The sequence below is a fragment of the Musa acuminata genome, chromosome BXJ2-4, assembly GCF_036884655.1.
Source record: "Musa acuminata AAA Group cultivar baxijiao chromosome BXJ2-4, Cavendish_Baxijiao_AAA, whole genome shotgun sequence".
NCBI classification, from domain to species: domain Eukaryota; kingdom Viridiplantae; phylum Streptophyta; class Magnoliopsida; order Zingiberales; family Musaceae; genus Musa; species Musa acuminata.
The window spans coordinates 3,259,915-3,275,337 of NC_088341.1; the positions used below are offsets into that span (position 1 = coordinate 3,259,915).

Consider the following 15,423-nt stretch of genomic DNA (forward strand, 5'->3'; position numbering starts at 1 on the left):
TCATCTATCCTCCACATTCCCTCCCGTCTCAGCCATATAAAGAAGCCCTCGGAAACCGCCGAGGAAGGGTGAGGGACGGAGAGAGCAAAGTAACGCAATGGCCACCGCCACAGCCACCGGGATCGCCATAAACCACCGCCGTCGACCCTCCGCCCCGGCTCTCGCCACTCTTCCTCCCTCCTCTTCCTCCGCCTTATCTCCTATTCGCCCTTCTCTTGGCCTCTCTCATTCGCTCTGTTTCCTGTCCGGGAACCGTTATTCGAAGCGAAATCCTAAGACGAGGGTCTGTTATTTAGGCGTCTCTGATGCTTCCTAACTGTTTTGGAGATCTTTGCTGCGGGTGTTGATGTTGCTGTCGCTTGTTACTTGGGCAGGGTTTAGGGGTGGTAGTTTGTGCTGCGACGGAGCCGCTGAAGGTGATGATCTCTGGGGCTCCCGCGTCCGGGAAAGGAACTCAGTGTCAGATGCTCGTAGAGAAGGTCGGTTCTTTTATCTTTTTGTTATCCATCATTGTTATTTATTTGCTTGATCGGTGATTGTTTTTCATTATGACCGTTTACGGAGGTGACCCAGTTTGAATGAGAGCAAAAATATTGATTATGCATGTTACAATGGAACTAACATGAGAAGGAAGCAAAAGACTAAATCTGGAGACCAATCGGATGGAGGAAGCAGAGAGAACCACACAAATAAGAATCACTTTTGGTCCTGCTATAACCAAAGCTTTATTTATTTTTTGATGAACGAAATAAAGATCAACTATTAGTTTCATCAGTGGAACCACGATGCTGAGTTTTAAATGATCTCCTAATTTGGATAGGCGATGTGGTACATTTTGGCTGTGGGCGACCTGTTTGTACAAAATACAAAATAGGCATTTTTTATTAAATGAACTAATTAATTGTTTTCCTCTCCTTAATTCCTAGCACAACCCATGTAGGAGCTTGAACTACTAGACATGGTAGGATTTGATTATATTTCTAACTCCATAACCTTCTGCAGGTTCAAGCCTAGAAGAAATATTCAATGTTCATACATGCAAGTTAATGTTAAGAACCATTTGTTTTTTAGTTTCTTGGTGATCCTGGCTCATTTTTCCTTTTCTTTTGGCAATCTTTCTCTTTTGTCTTTGTATTACATTTGAAATATTTCTGTAATACACCATTCGTTTGCATAACCCATAAACGAAAGCATTGCGACATTACATATATAACTAATGATGATTAAATTTGTGCAACACGCATTATGTTTTTTGTTCATGTTTAGATCAATTATTGTTGGGTGTACATGAATATGGGTGTTTAATGAAGCTAAGCCTAGTGAGTTGTGTGACATTGCTACCTTAAAGAGCAGTTCCACCCCTTCTCATAGGGCTATCTGTCTAAAAGTGCTCCAACAGTTTAATCGTACACTCATGTTGATGTGGAACCAATTAGTTTATCTTTTTTTTACATAAATTTAATTAGTTTAGGGATCTTTTAAATTATCATATGACAACATTTACTCAACAGGGAGACAAAGGAAGCAAATGCAAAAACATGAAAGAAATTAAATTTATTTTTGATTGAATATTGTGAATCTTGACTAAAGATTTATCTCTAGTCTCTACAAATATAAAAATCTATCAATTAAGAATATCATCAGGAGAGGATGATTATTTTTCAAACCAAGTTAGAATTATTACATTCTTCAATTGGAACATATTATATATTTGACTTAATACAATTGTAATCTTTCTTATTTCTGTATTTTCCTTTTTATTCTTGTACTTGAGCCTATAAAAAGGGGCTAGAACATTGTAATGCATCAATAAGAAAACAAATCAATGAATTGAGTTCTTTTTCCATGTTGTGTATGAGTGGTGCGAGGCCACAACTTGCTTTCTTGATAGAATAATTCTATTGTCCATGTGTGGCATGTGCAGAGGTGTGAGGCCTTTATCTTAGGAGTATTCTCCTTGAGCCAAAACGAGTCTGGTAGTATCCTTTTATTTTTCTATTGTCTTTCGGTTCCTAACTTTTTTTCCCTCTTTCTATTCCTCTACTATCAAGAAAAAAAATTTGCTGGTACTCATACTACATCACATTTATTTTTGGAATAAAATAAGCTTCATTAGCACTGCTTTAAAGAGACAATCAATTCATAATACAAAAAAAATATGTAAGTCTGCTTCCCAGGAGTGAGCCAACTCATGTAAGCATCCAGAATTAGCAAAACACATTCACATTTTACTAAGATGATAAAATTTGACAACCTTGCATTCCCAGCGACAAAGTGCCTTGCAGGATTTATCTTAAGCTCCAAGACACCTGAGCTTTTTTATTAAGATAATCGATAATTTCCAAAGCATCTGATCTGATAATGATATTTCTTCAACTCTCTAGTGTTCACCTTGAAACTGCAACATGTTCACCTTTAAGAAATTGCTTCTCCATTGATATTCAGTCCAGTTGTATTCATCTTGAAAATTGCAGCACGTTTGTTGCTACCATAGATATAATGAAACTACAACCCAGTCTAATGTTACCATAGGAAACATATTTCCGGATTTTGTAGTTGTCACAATTTTAAGCAAAATGTAAAATAAGAAATAAAACATTTCATGATTTTAGGTGCAACCCTGACTAGGAATATAAAGGGCATAATTATTTGTCTTGAGAAGCTAGACTGCAAAAGTGGGTTCAAGTTTTGGTTCATTTGAAGACAATCTACCTTGCAATCTCACTCCTAATACATATATGTGCCATGTTTTACATTTTTTTGTTGTGAAACTATTTTTGGGAGTTGAAATTCAGATTTGTTCGTATATTTGTTCCGTATAATTCTTTCACTGGCATCCTAAATGTATGTGCTCAGTTGTAATGTTAAATAAGGTCAGATTCTTGTTCTTGGAACTCATGGAAACAAGTTTTGTGGTTAATAGTTTGTGGCTTTTCAAGACATTTCCTTTTTCATGTTATCCATATTCCAGTATGGTTTGGTGCACATCTCTACTGGAGATCTTTTGCGAGCGGAAGTATCATCAGGAACAGAAATTGGAAAGAAAGCAAAAGAATACATGGACACTGGCATGCTTGTCCCGGATGAAATCGTTACTGATGTATGGTACACCACAAGCATGTTGCACTCTCTAAATGTCATTCCAGTAACTTCTAACTGATCTGATCTATGACAGATGGTTGTTTCACGGTTATCACAAAAAGATGTGAAAGAGAAAGGATGGCTCCTTGATGGATATCCAAGAAGTTCTTCACAAGCAGGGAGTCTTGAAAGGATGAAAATAAGACCAGACATATTCATTGTCCTTGAAGTATGTCAAGTATAGTTGCAAAGAAATTATTTATTTTTGTTAGATAAAATTGATTCATTTTATTGGTAAAATTTAAGTTTCCCATGCTAGAGAAGTGTGTCAACAAATGTCCATATTGCTAGTCAGTATGTAAAAGATCTTAACTGCTCGTCTGTTAAGCTTTTCAACCAAATAACAATACAGCTATGGAATGATTATTTGAGTTGTCTGAGTTTGGAAATCTTGTAGTTCCTGATCAAGGTGATAGTATCTGGATGCTATTAAATGTTTGTTATGAAATCTTATGTTTTACATAGCTGAATTCCATCTTTCATTTTTTTCATTCTGATTCATGGTACATATCTAGAGTATAATTCTTTTAATATTTTCCTCTAGAGCTAAAAGATTCTTAAATAATTAAAGTTCAAGCTTCTTCAGTTCTTAAATTGTGAGAGTTCTTATGTATAAGGTCTATGCATGCAGAAATACATGAGTTGATATGAATAACAGAGAATCGTTTAGGAAAAATACACATTAATGCACATTACATCAGAATTGCAAGGGTTGCTTATCATGTTTAAAACAGTTGTACTATCTAATAGTGTTAGGCTAGTTTGCATAGTTGAGCTAATGTACATTACAAGGCTTCAAGTCTTGGTCCGAGACTTGTGCCCATCATTGGTTAGACCGTTATGGATCTGGTATGTACCAGTTGCTGGTTGGAACAGTATAAATTTGGTATATACCATTGGACCGGCACATGGTATGGTGGGCATACCAAAGAGAAAGAGGAAGGAGGAAGATGAGGAGGAGGTGGAGGAGGAAGAGGAGGAGAAGGCAAAGGAGGAAGTGGCAGAAAAGGAGTACTTGAGGAGGAGTAGGAAGTGATGATCTGCCAACACACTGTGGTAGTGGTGGCGGGGTGACAAGTAGGACAATGAAGAGCAAAGGAGTAGGGAATAGAGGGATTTTGGGAGAAATAAATGGGAAGAGAGGGTTTTTGGGAGACATAAATGGAAAGAGAGAGGAGCTTCTACGAAAAAAGAAAAAAGAGAAAATCGAAAAAGGGGACAATTGTAAGAAGTCAAAAAAGAAAAGATAGGGGTATCGGGCAGTAGGCTTATCCTTTGTACCTCCAATTTTTATCATTGAAACAGGCTGGTAAGCCCGGTACCCTAAGGTTACTGCATGGTAATCTCTGTTTCAGACTGCAAAATTGCCTGGTCCACCTACCTACTGGTCTGACTGGTTTTTTAATTGGTACACAGCACATAGAATACTGTGAGTAGGAATAAGTGAAGAACAGATGAATTAGCATGCCATGTAATGTAGTTTGAAGATGAATGGTTATGCTGCTTAGCCGGAAATCTGAGCAAATGATTGAATGAAAGAAGGGCATGTGGTTTACATGTTATCATCATTATTCACCATTTACATGTAAGCAAATTTAAAGGAGAAGAAATCACCATGTATTCATCTTCTTTTGAAAATTACCCCGTAACTTGATAAACACAAGATTTACATATGTAAAATCAAATCTTCCTTGTTGAATTACTCTGGAATCTATTGAATAGTGAACATTTGTGCTTAGTTTTTCAGTTATATTGTAGAGTTAGACCAAAGTAATTTAACATATGTTTACGGTATGATAGGTATCTTAGAAGTCTGACAAGGTAACTGTGTATACTCCGAATTAAATTAATTTCAGATTTAGTTGATCTGCCTCGCTGACCCATGACCTTGGCATTTTGACTTTTCATAGTTTACCTGTTAACATTCAGGTTCCTGATGAAATTCTAATCGACAGATGTGTTGGAAGAAGGATGGACCCAGTTAGTGGCAAGATTTACCATCTTAAGAACTTTCCTCCTGAGACAGAAGAAATTTCTGCACGATTGATTACTCGAACTGATGATACTCAGGAAAAGGTCAACCTTTCTTTTTTCACTGTTTTTCATGCTACGTATTGCTATTTGCTTTTTTTCCAAAGGAAACTAGTTGAAACCAGTGGCAAAATATTTAACTTAATTTAAATTAGGGTTTAGATACAAGACCATACTGGCTGTCTTCAATGGATTCACCAGTCTGACCTTATAATGGTACACAGTATGCTGCCATACCAAAGTAGTGCCAGCAAATGAAGCATATTTTTATTATTTTCTTGGTGGTACACCAAATTATACCAGTGTACCATACAGCTTCATTGATGAATTGGTTAAATCAGTGATTGTTATTATATATAATGACTATCAAAAGTGTTATTTAAATGAAATGACAACCAGAACAAGTTGTTTCCTTTCCAACAATATTTAAGACATTTTCCTATGCTTCATTATAACATATATGATTGTTTGGTGATAAGTTGATGGCTTTTCTGGTTCTTTCATGTCTTTTTTATTCCTACCATTTAACTTATTTTTATAAGTTTTTTTCTTCTCATGATGTGCTTTTATCCACTATGCTTTACATTAATCATATGTAGAGTTTCCCTATTGGTGGTAGATCGCTTGTCGGAAATTTTTTTCTCAAGTCTTAGTGCTCCTGGGTTGCTGTTGCAAATTTCATGTCAGCTTACTAATTCTACATCGACATAATTGCTGTAAAAAAATCCAAAGGTGGTGTCATTTGAAAAGAATAATTTCTCTATCTCTTTTTAAAACATTTTTTGTTGGTTATTCATGTTGCAATTGTTTCCCTTCAAACATTCTCTAGATATTGCAAGCCTCTTCATCCTGTAACTTTGAGTATTTTATGTATGATGCATTAGGCTTTATGAGTCCTCCAGGCACATGAGTTAAAATTGTCGTCGAGAAATTTATGCATTCCTAGAATTTTGGATATCATTGTACATCAGAAGTTTATTTCACTATTTCTTTAAAACCAAGTCATCTAAGTGTAGATTCTTTTATATGGCCAGGTTAGATCACGTCTTGAGACATATAAACAGAATTCTGATGCTATCTTGCCGACATACTTTGACTTGCTGCAGAAGGTGTTTGTTACTTCAGGTGGTGTATAAATTTTATAAGAAATTTGAGCAAAAAAATCTTATATAAAAAAATTCCAATAATATAGGTTGATGGAAATCGTCCGAGAGAGATTGTATTTCAAGAAATTGATGCCCTGCTGCAGAAGATTCGTACTGATGCTGTAAAGTTCAAGACCTTGGAGGTAACTAATGGTAAATACATAACTTACAAGGCCACAAGCAAATACTACTAGTCAGTTGCAGCTTCATCATCTGAAGCAATACAATGAAACTTTAATTACATAAGTATATCATCAGAAAACCATTATAACCTGTGGATATTAAATTTTATTTTAATGAAGGGATAAGATGGTTGCACTTGATATTGATATTGGCTTAAACCAACAAATATCTGTGAATGGTCTTAAATTATTAATATCATTTGTCTACTTCTGAAACTATAGGGCATGACAGTTTACACCTATGTTTTCTTATAGGATGGGAGTTGATCATGAGCTTGTAGTTTTATAAGGCCTTTACAGAATCTTATGTACTTCACTATATTTTACCTCGGAAGAATGGTGTATTTCTTTTAAAACAATTCAGTTATGCTATTTCTTCATATCTTTGTAGAATTTTACATCTATAAGTTAGGGGCAGCAGGTTTAAGCATGAGAAAAAAAATTGCATCAGGGATAATGAAATACAAGGCAGAAAAATGACATTCAAAAACACCAAGATGGTACTCATTATGTAAATAGCTAATTGGAATCCATTTGGCCTTTCATTTAGCCTCACATTATAAAATCCCTTATTTCCTGGGTCCATTTTATTTAGTAGCAATTTTAAGAGAGAATCAGCAGTAATCATTTGGGTTTGAAATATGGCAATGTTGTTCCTTAACTGCATTTATTGCAACAGAAGAATTATCCTTTCTATATATGGTTGTCTCTCTTAGTTCTTCTCGAAGTCCTACTTTGTATCCTGGGTTTAGAGAAGGAACAAATAGATCAACTTTATTATTAATGGTTTGCAGAATTCTAGTTATTAGGATTTATAGAACTTTCTGTAAATGAACAGATTACTACTTATTATATCACTGGATGACATAAGTTTACGTTAACTTTTCACAAAAAAGACCTACTGGGCCCTTTACTTCGCTTTTAGGAATAAAAGAGAACTTCCTAAACACGAACACATAATAGATGATATATGCATAGTCAAGGTTAGATTAAAGCCAGTCAAGCACCTGAAACATAAAGTAATTATTGTCCTTTATTTGCAGAACTAGACTTCTTATGTAAAAGATATCAAATATCCTTTATAGTTTATAGTGCCTAAGGATGAAGACTTTTACATGCTAAGCAACTTACATTTTGCTTGATTAAATTATATGCTTGTCTTTTACCCTAAAACTCTCAAGCAAAGATTGTTTTGTTTATGCTTTAATAAGACAATTATGTTCCTTATTGTCCCATATTTTTTATTGTCTAGAAATATAAAATACTTTTAATTCTCATTTATGTTTGGAACAATCACAAATTATGATCTCTTGTTGCATTTTTTTTTCCTTTCTAGGAAACTCAAAGAGCAATCTGAAACTGGCAGCTTCAAGCAGGGTACATATAAATTTGTTAATTTAGTAAACTCTACAATTGTTGGCAACTGGTTCATAATAATGTGTTAACTGATTGCATAAATTTCTTTTTTGCTTCAAATGCTCCCCCCAGGATAACTGGCGAGGTATTCCTACAAGGTTGAATAATATTCCTCATTCCAAGGAGATAAGGAAATATTTCTATGATGATGTTCTGCAAGCTACTCAAAATGCTATAGAAGACAAAATACGTAGATTGAAGGTCAGCTATTTGTAACTATTTCTTCTTGTTAAAGTTTAGAATATTTGATCCAGTTTATAACAAATCAAGATATTCTTTACTTGTCTTGTCTATTTGCTTGTGCAATCTGAAATTTTGGCCTTGTTTTCCGTCACAAGTTAAGACCTATAATTTAATGTTGAGATCTATTCATGGTTTAACTTGCCTCTGATTTATGCTCCTGACTTGGGAATGATTATAGCTCCCTAGAGGAGGTCTTGCTTTACTTTGTTTAGATATTTTTCAATAGGTGAACTTGTTTCTTGGTTCCATTAGCTTGGGTGGCATAATGTGCTGACTTCTAACCATGCTGTCTTCGATTATTCATGCCTCTCAGTCCTACCCTTGCCATTGATACACCTGTATGATGCTTCAATTGCTAATGCTCTATGATGCAATTCATCTTTCGATTTTTATCATTAGAGACTACCATTCAGGACACTGGCTGGTTCATAGCTGAAACATGTGTATAAGTTGAGTGATTAATCTCTCTTTTACTAAGTGTCTTAGATCTTTTATCTTCTTTTAGGAAAGTTCTTCTCATATTCTCATCTCTACAAAATCAGTTCCAATCCTCAAGGAAATTTTACCTTTTTTAAATCATACAAAATATGTTCTAAATATTCCTGTATCTATGCTGACTCTCCAATTACTTCATATTCTTCTTTTAATTTGTTCTTGGTGCACTCAATTTTGGCATAAGGTACTCTGATGCTTAAATGATTATAGGTGTCATAGTTTCATTAGTGCTCATGATTTTTTGAAAAGGTTCGCCCAATAGAGACAGGGAAAGAAGGGAGTTGGTTCTTTTCTGGTAAAGAGTAGCATTTAAGAATTGATATATAATCGTCATTGGACTTTGAAGAGCCTCTCCACAACAGATTATAAAATTCTTCTTCACACCAAATGCTTTCATTCATGAACAACCTAATTTTCACATAAAAGGTTGATATCTTATTATTCTATACTATTTTTAATTTTTTATAGTCACTATATTATATATATCAATATGAAAATGAGATCATAGGAGGGAACTTTCTCTTTGTGCCAGATTTAGCATGTCAGCTGAATTTCTTTAGGATTCCTTCTTCATTCTTTCATCATTCATCCGTATTCCTGATTAGGCTCTCATTCAGATAAGTACCACTAGTAAACCAATCAGTTACCTATCCTAAGTTTGTGGTTTAGTTTGATCTCCTTACTGGCTAACAGAATTACATATGTGGAATCCTCCTAGTTTAGTTTAGCTATTTACTTTCATAGTTATTAGTTATTACCTTGTTTCGTCCTTGCCATTCTCATGTGGGTTATTTTGTTGAAACTAGTATTTCTTCTGGTATATATTTTATTGATCTGCTGGTGTCGCAGGTGGAGATCAACATTCCAGAACTTAACCCAGAAACGGTAAGAATATTGGTAATTCTTATATATAGTTGTTTCGAAGATGACAAAGCCCTTTTCCCACACAGGATGTTTATCGAATAGGAACCCTTTTGGAACTTGTACGAACTCTTGCTCTTTCATTTGCTGATGATGGAAAGCGTGTAAAAGTAGGCCATCAATTCTGGACTAACACAATTTAAATTTGAAGTTTTCGTTTAGTTGTGGAATAATGGTTGATTGTATTCATGTTTAATAGGTTTGTGTTCAAGGTTCAATGGGAGAAGGAGCACTTTCAGGAATGCCATTGCAACTTGCTGGAAGCCGGAAGATTATGGAATTTATGGATTGGGGTGAATATGGTGCTCTGGGAACCTTCATTAATATTGGGTCCATAGGTCTGAAATAAAACTAATTTTTTTTTAATACTAGAATTACTTCTTGTTAAGATGCTTCAACTTTTATTCCTTACAAGTTCATCAACTGTGTTGGGCACGACTATTAGAAGCCAAAATTTCAAATATAAGTCTAGTACTGATACCGGCTCTTTAGTGTACTGGTACTGGTACTGTTGGGCACATCTGCCCTCATTTCAATCTATACAGATTGAAACCCCATTGATCTATACAGATTTAGTTGGAGGAGGTGGAGATGGAGGAGAGAGAGAAAGAGAAGATGGGTAACAGAAAATATGAACTGTCATTATTATTTTCTTAGAAAAGGACATGGATATCAGGTGTTAGGTTGTTGTCTAGTACTTTTGTGTACCAACCTATTTACTGCTCATTAATTTCGGTATGATGATCTTATACTGAACTGAACAAGATGAAATCACCAGGTTTGGTTAAATATTTGCTTTATCGACTAGGACAGTGATTTAAAATTTTGAATCTGGTTAAAGACAACAAACAAAAAATAATGTTGCAACTATTTGGGGTTTGCTCTGTGGATTTTTTTTTCCACCACCAAGCTCTATTGGACGCAATATCTTTAGTTAAACAAGAGTATTTAATTTTTTTTCTTATAGTTTTAGTCAAGATTCGTCATACTGTAACATATCGCTTAATATTGATGGTATGTACTGGTCCAATAGGGGACCGATATGGGTGGTACAATGGTATGCCCTCATGTATCATATATTGGTACACTCGGTATGATTCGATATAGCTCAGTACATATTATACTGACAACTGATCGGTATACCGATACGTACCATACCGACAACTGATTGGTATACCGGTATGGATTGGTAAAGCGAACCATGGTTTTAGACTTTTGGTTTTAGTAAAGTTTTTTAAGATCTCTACTTTTTGCACCACTAATGTTAATTATCTCACCGGAACTATTCACAGCATCTATAGTTAATTATCTCTAGTACATGTCTATACAATCTTAGATGATTCTCATCATCTTTTTCTCATTCAATGCTACTTCTGATTGTTCATGAATGAAATATTATCTTTCATACTAATTCCATACATCAACCTCAACATTCTTATTCCATTTGCACATACTTCGGTAAATATTGTTCTCAACAGTTTAGTACTCAAATCCATAAAGCATGACTGACCTAAAACCTGTCAAATAAAATTTTCCTTCAAGATAAAAGATGGTCACACAATTGATGCCCCTCCCCACTTTAATTGCCTAACTTATTCTCTAAGATAAAAGATAAAAGTAATTGGAATCTCACTATCCTTTTAAATATTGGAACTTTTGCAGGATAGACCACACAAATTTGGAATCATTATGCTAAGTAAAAAAGAATACTACAGCTATAGACCACTTTAGGCATTTAACAGACCTAAAACATATCATTTTCAAGCCTGCATAATTTCTCTTTTTGCAGTATTTTCCTGTTTCATGATGATTGACCTGATTTCTAGAAGAATATTTTCTGGAGAACGGATCTAATCTTAAACCTTGTTCACCATTCTCCTTCTATCTCACTGCTTCTAGACCCTTGAAATCTATGTGGTCACAAATATACCTTCTGCAGATTGAATTTTAAATAATCTAGAAGATCAGTAAACTCAATAATTGTCATATATGCTTCCAGAAAATTTAGAGAACAGTATTCTTGTTAAGTTTATGATTCTTCAGCAGCTTGGTGAGCATTCATTCTTTTGTTTTTGCTTTTTGCCTTTCATTTCATTTTGTAAAAAGCAAAAAGTTAACATTTGCAATTGAAGATTTTCCATTCAATTTATATCTCTTAGACATGCCCTAACTTTCCTTTATAGTATTTTTCAAATAAAGAGGTTTTTTTTATTTATCTATTAATATTTTTTCTCATTTAGTAGTGTAAGGATGTTAGTTGCTATCCTATATGGTCCATAGCTATTTTGTAACCACCTAATTCTGCAGTTATAAGAAGCATATATATTAATGCTGTCCCCCTCATACAACTTGAAGCATCTGCTATGTACGATTTCTAATTGAAATCCTATGCATCCCAGATGGGACCGAACCTGTAAATACTTATTAGAAACAGCCAGATTTAAACATCATACTTATTGAAAATATAAACTTTATTTTGAAATACCACAACACTACTTGTTCTATTAAACAGATGTATTTGATCTTGATTTTCTATGACCATAACCTTGAAACATATAGAAAATAGACACTGGAGTTGTTAGTGAAATGAAGAAAAGATTACGTGTAAATAAGGAAGATCAGATGGCAACAACCATGAGAAAGTTATTCTGACACACCATGGTTTATTCAATAACAATTGGATGAAAGTCAAAGAACATAATCTGATCCGGATGATGCATCTTAATTTCCACTGCCTGTCTTGAAACCAGCCTTTTACCCAAGTACCAGTGTAAATTTTTGGTGATTACTTGGACAAACTTGAGCTCATTAAACTTATTGATAGGCATACATTTGTCTGTCGTTGAACTTTACTGGTTGTATCTATCTTGTTGTCTACTATTTCAAATTACAGTTAGCAATTCAAATTTATCAAGAACTGATAAATTTCTCAAATGAGAAGATAAATTATTCCACAGATATAAAGTCAAAACATGATTACTTGTTATAAGCTACAATACAGTTGAAGCACATCAGTACTAATATGCATTGATGTACACCTTCACAAGAAACCTTTTGATAATGTCATGGCTCATATTTTTTTGCTTATGTAATCATGCAGGAATTTACAGCTGTCAGGCACTTATCTGATTTTCATTTAGGAACTTCATAACCAACATGTGTGTGATATAATATATAAATTTTTCCATTTCGATTTGTAAATTTTTTATGAAATTCTAGGGGCCAGAGAGGTTGAAGAACAGGATGATCTATTTATTCTTATGGCTCCCCAGAATGCTGTCGGGAACTGTATAATTGACGTGAGTAACTGGTCAGAAAACTTTCTCTGTTCAGAGTACATTCAGTTAATATTTGGCTGACTAACCATTAATTGTATGTTTAGGATATGAAAGCTATGACAGATGCAGCTGGTAACCGTCCTGTGATTCTCGTCAATCCTCGCCTTAAGGTTGTACAAATGTTTCTTTGTCTTCCTCATATTTCTACAACAAAGGGATGTAAAATTCTATTATCATCTAAGATGAAATCAGATGTAGGGGATTCACTCTCTTCCTCAGTGTACCCAGTTGAACCACTTGATCTACTGTGGTGTCCCAAACACATTGCAAGAAAGATGCTTAAGAACAAAGTTTATTTGCTATATAGCATTCTCAAAAAAATAAACCTTAATTGATAAAATCATGGCAATAATTTCAGCACATATTTATATTTCAGACAAGTGCACTAGAACATTGTTAGGCTTGTAGCTTGTTTATTAGCTCACCCTAACTTCTTAAGATGCCTTATGTGCTCATAAACAAGGCTAAGTAGGGTATTACACTGCCTTGATAGGGATTGCATTTAATAAGATACTTCATCTCCATGTAGTCTATCTATTTTCTATCTTTCTTTGTTCTTGTTTAGACAAGAACATTGAGCCGTGTTAGTAACTTTCTCTGGTACTGATCTTTTGTAAACCGATGGCTTTAGTTCATACTGCCAATTGCTGTCAATTGTTTTACTCTCTATTCTACCTTTTTTTTTTTAAGAGCGATCAGCTTCAATTGCTTGTGTGTTCATGAACATGATTATGCTGTGCCTATATAGTAGTTACATTGCTCTTGCTTGTTTGATGATCTTGAAGTTTTCTTAGACCAGACTTACATGGAGATTTTTGTCTCGTCTTTCTCCTAACTTTCCTTGCCCCACATGATATTTACAGGATATGCCAGCATCAAGTGGCATAATGCAAGTAAGCGAAACTTTTCACACAGTCACTTGCTCTTCAAAGACTCATCTCTAACTGTTGTTTCTAATCAATGCCTCAAATATTGAAGACAATGGGAAGAGAAAAGAGATTAGAATATGCTGCATCATTCGAGAACTGTTACTTCTTTCGGCTACTATATTATGCAGGAACACAGTATCCAATCATGGGCGCTTTAAGGTTAGCTCCCAGAAATTTGAGTTCTTTTGTGCTCGATAAGTCTCAAGTCACATGCAGTATGTACTTGGTAATAACTCTTGAAGGTTTTTTTTTTTTTTTCTGTAAACATAGACAACAACACCAGTCTAGCTGAAGTGAAAACTAAAGGAAAATGCCATATCCTCTGAAACATTTGTTCCTTTATGATTATGGATTCTCTTGGATAGCCGTGTTTATGGAAACCAAAATAATCTGTGTAGGGTTCCAACCTTTTCAGTTTTCTATTTGTTTGCAATTGTTGCTGAGGACATACAATTTCTTAAGCATTTGTAACCTTGTTTATTACACAGGAAGTACTATATATTCAATGTAGATGTTAGTACAACACAGAACAGTTTTATTATCATTTTTGGTTTAAGATGGACCACTGTAGACCATCAGCTCCTATTTGGGATTCAATAAGACAAGTTTACTTGTGTTCTCAATTTCTCATCATGCTATTCTTTTCGTCCCTATTCTTTATCTTTTACTAGATCAAATGGTCCTTTATGTAGCTGGAATCTTATGGTACACACATTTAATTTAACATCATCAACCTCCTTGGTGCAGGATGTCTTACCCACATGGGTATGAACTTTACAGGAGGATTGATGAATCATATGGAAAGGAGAAGTATAAGCTGATAGCCACATTTCCTAAAAGGCCAACCAGTGAGGAGATCAATGCTGCTTTTGAAGGAAAACCGAGGCAAGCAATCGAGTCTCCTTGTTTGATCCCTATCTTTATTCCAAGAAAAAGAAAGGATAATATAGTTAGTGAGGAAATTATTGTGTTGACAAAAATCCGACTTCTATTTTTCTCCTTAAACTTAATTTGCTGTGTCATTAATGCAGAGATAGAGAGAGAGCTACCGGGATCTGGTATGGTACATCACTTACCACGAGAATTCAGTATCAGATGCTTTTTAAACTGAAATAAAAGATAATGTAGAACAATCTGACACCCTGTTTAGGGGTTTCTTGAGTGGTATACTATGAGCTGGAGAGAGCATCGGGAAAAGCAGGAGGGCGATCTGGCATTCAGTAAAACGTGAGTCCCCCTTTACTTTTACGTAATAATTCGAAAGGCATCATACCAGTTTCATCTTTCTCATTTCACCAGTCTGATATGGAACTGCTGCAGGAGAATGAAGTTTAATCATCTTCCAATACTTTTTTTTTTGTGTGTGTAATTATTGCCATTGTAAATCCTTATATATTGAGGGGTTAGAGGGTGAGAGTAATGATTAGATGGCAACCACTCGAAGCCTTCCTTTGCTAGTTTTTGTCTCACATGTTTCCTCTGCTGCACTAGCCATTCTTGTTCTACTGCTACAGTCGGAGTAAATGGATGGTTTTAAGTATTACTGTTCGTGAATGCAAAATTACCATCTATAATTGCATCA

At 34.7% G+C, this 15,423-nt stretch overlaps 1 protein-coding gene across 4 annotated transcripts; it reads left to right on the forward strand.

Annotated features, from left to right (window-relative positions):
• The first annotated feature begins 32 nt into the window (after positions 1-32).
• Positions 33-15,423, forward strand: LOC135609517 (probable adenylate kinase 5, chloroplastic). Of its 4 annotated transcripts, none has more exons than XR_010485801.1 (20): positions 33-283; positions 375-479; positions 2,972-3,100; positions 3,176-3,310; positions 5,071-5,217; positions 6,207-6,281; positions 6,365-6,470; positions 7,836-7,876; positions 7,988-8,116; positions 9,503-9,538; positions 9,604-9,684; positions 9,774-9,912; positions 12,794-12,873; positions 12,957-13,022; positions 13,776-13,805; positions 13,891-14,000; positions 14,589-14,726; positions 14,873-14,899; positions 14,992-15,068; positions 15,141-15,423. XR_010485801.1 is itself a non-coding variant. In XM_065102864.1 (19 exons), exons 1-19 carry the CDS (start codon positions 98-100, stop codon positions 15,014-15,016), a joined length of 1,785 nt encoding a protein of 594 aa, XP_064958936.1. In that variant the 5' UTR covers positions 33-97; the 3' UTR covers positions 15,017-15,423. The 4 variants fall into 4 exon arrangements, 2 of the variants coding, with proteins under 2 accessions (XP_064958936.1, XP_064958937.1); XR_010485802.1 differs by having other exon boundaries at positions 15,162-15,423; XM_065102864.1 differs by having other exon boundaries at positions 14,992-15,423.

Coding starts and splice junctions, on each gene's coding strand:
- LOC135609517 (XM_065102864.1), top strand. CDS start 98: ATGGCCACCGCCACAGCCACCGGGATCGCCATAAACCACCGCCGTCGA. Junction 6,471..7,835: donor GACCTTGGAGGTAACTAATG/GTAAATACATAA, acceptor TTTCCTTTCTAG/GAAACTCAAAGAGCAATCTG. Junction 14,727..14,872: donor GCTTTTGAAGGAAAACCGAG/GCAAGCAATCGA, acceptor TCATTAATGCAG/AGATAGAGAGAGAGCTACCG.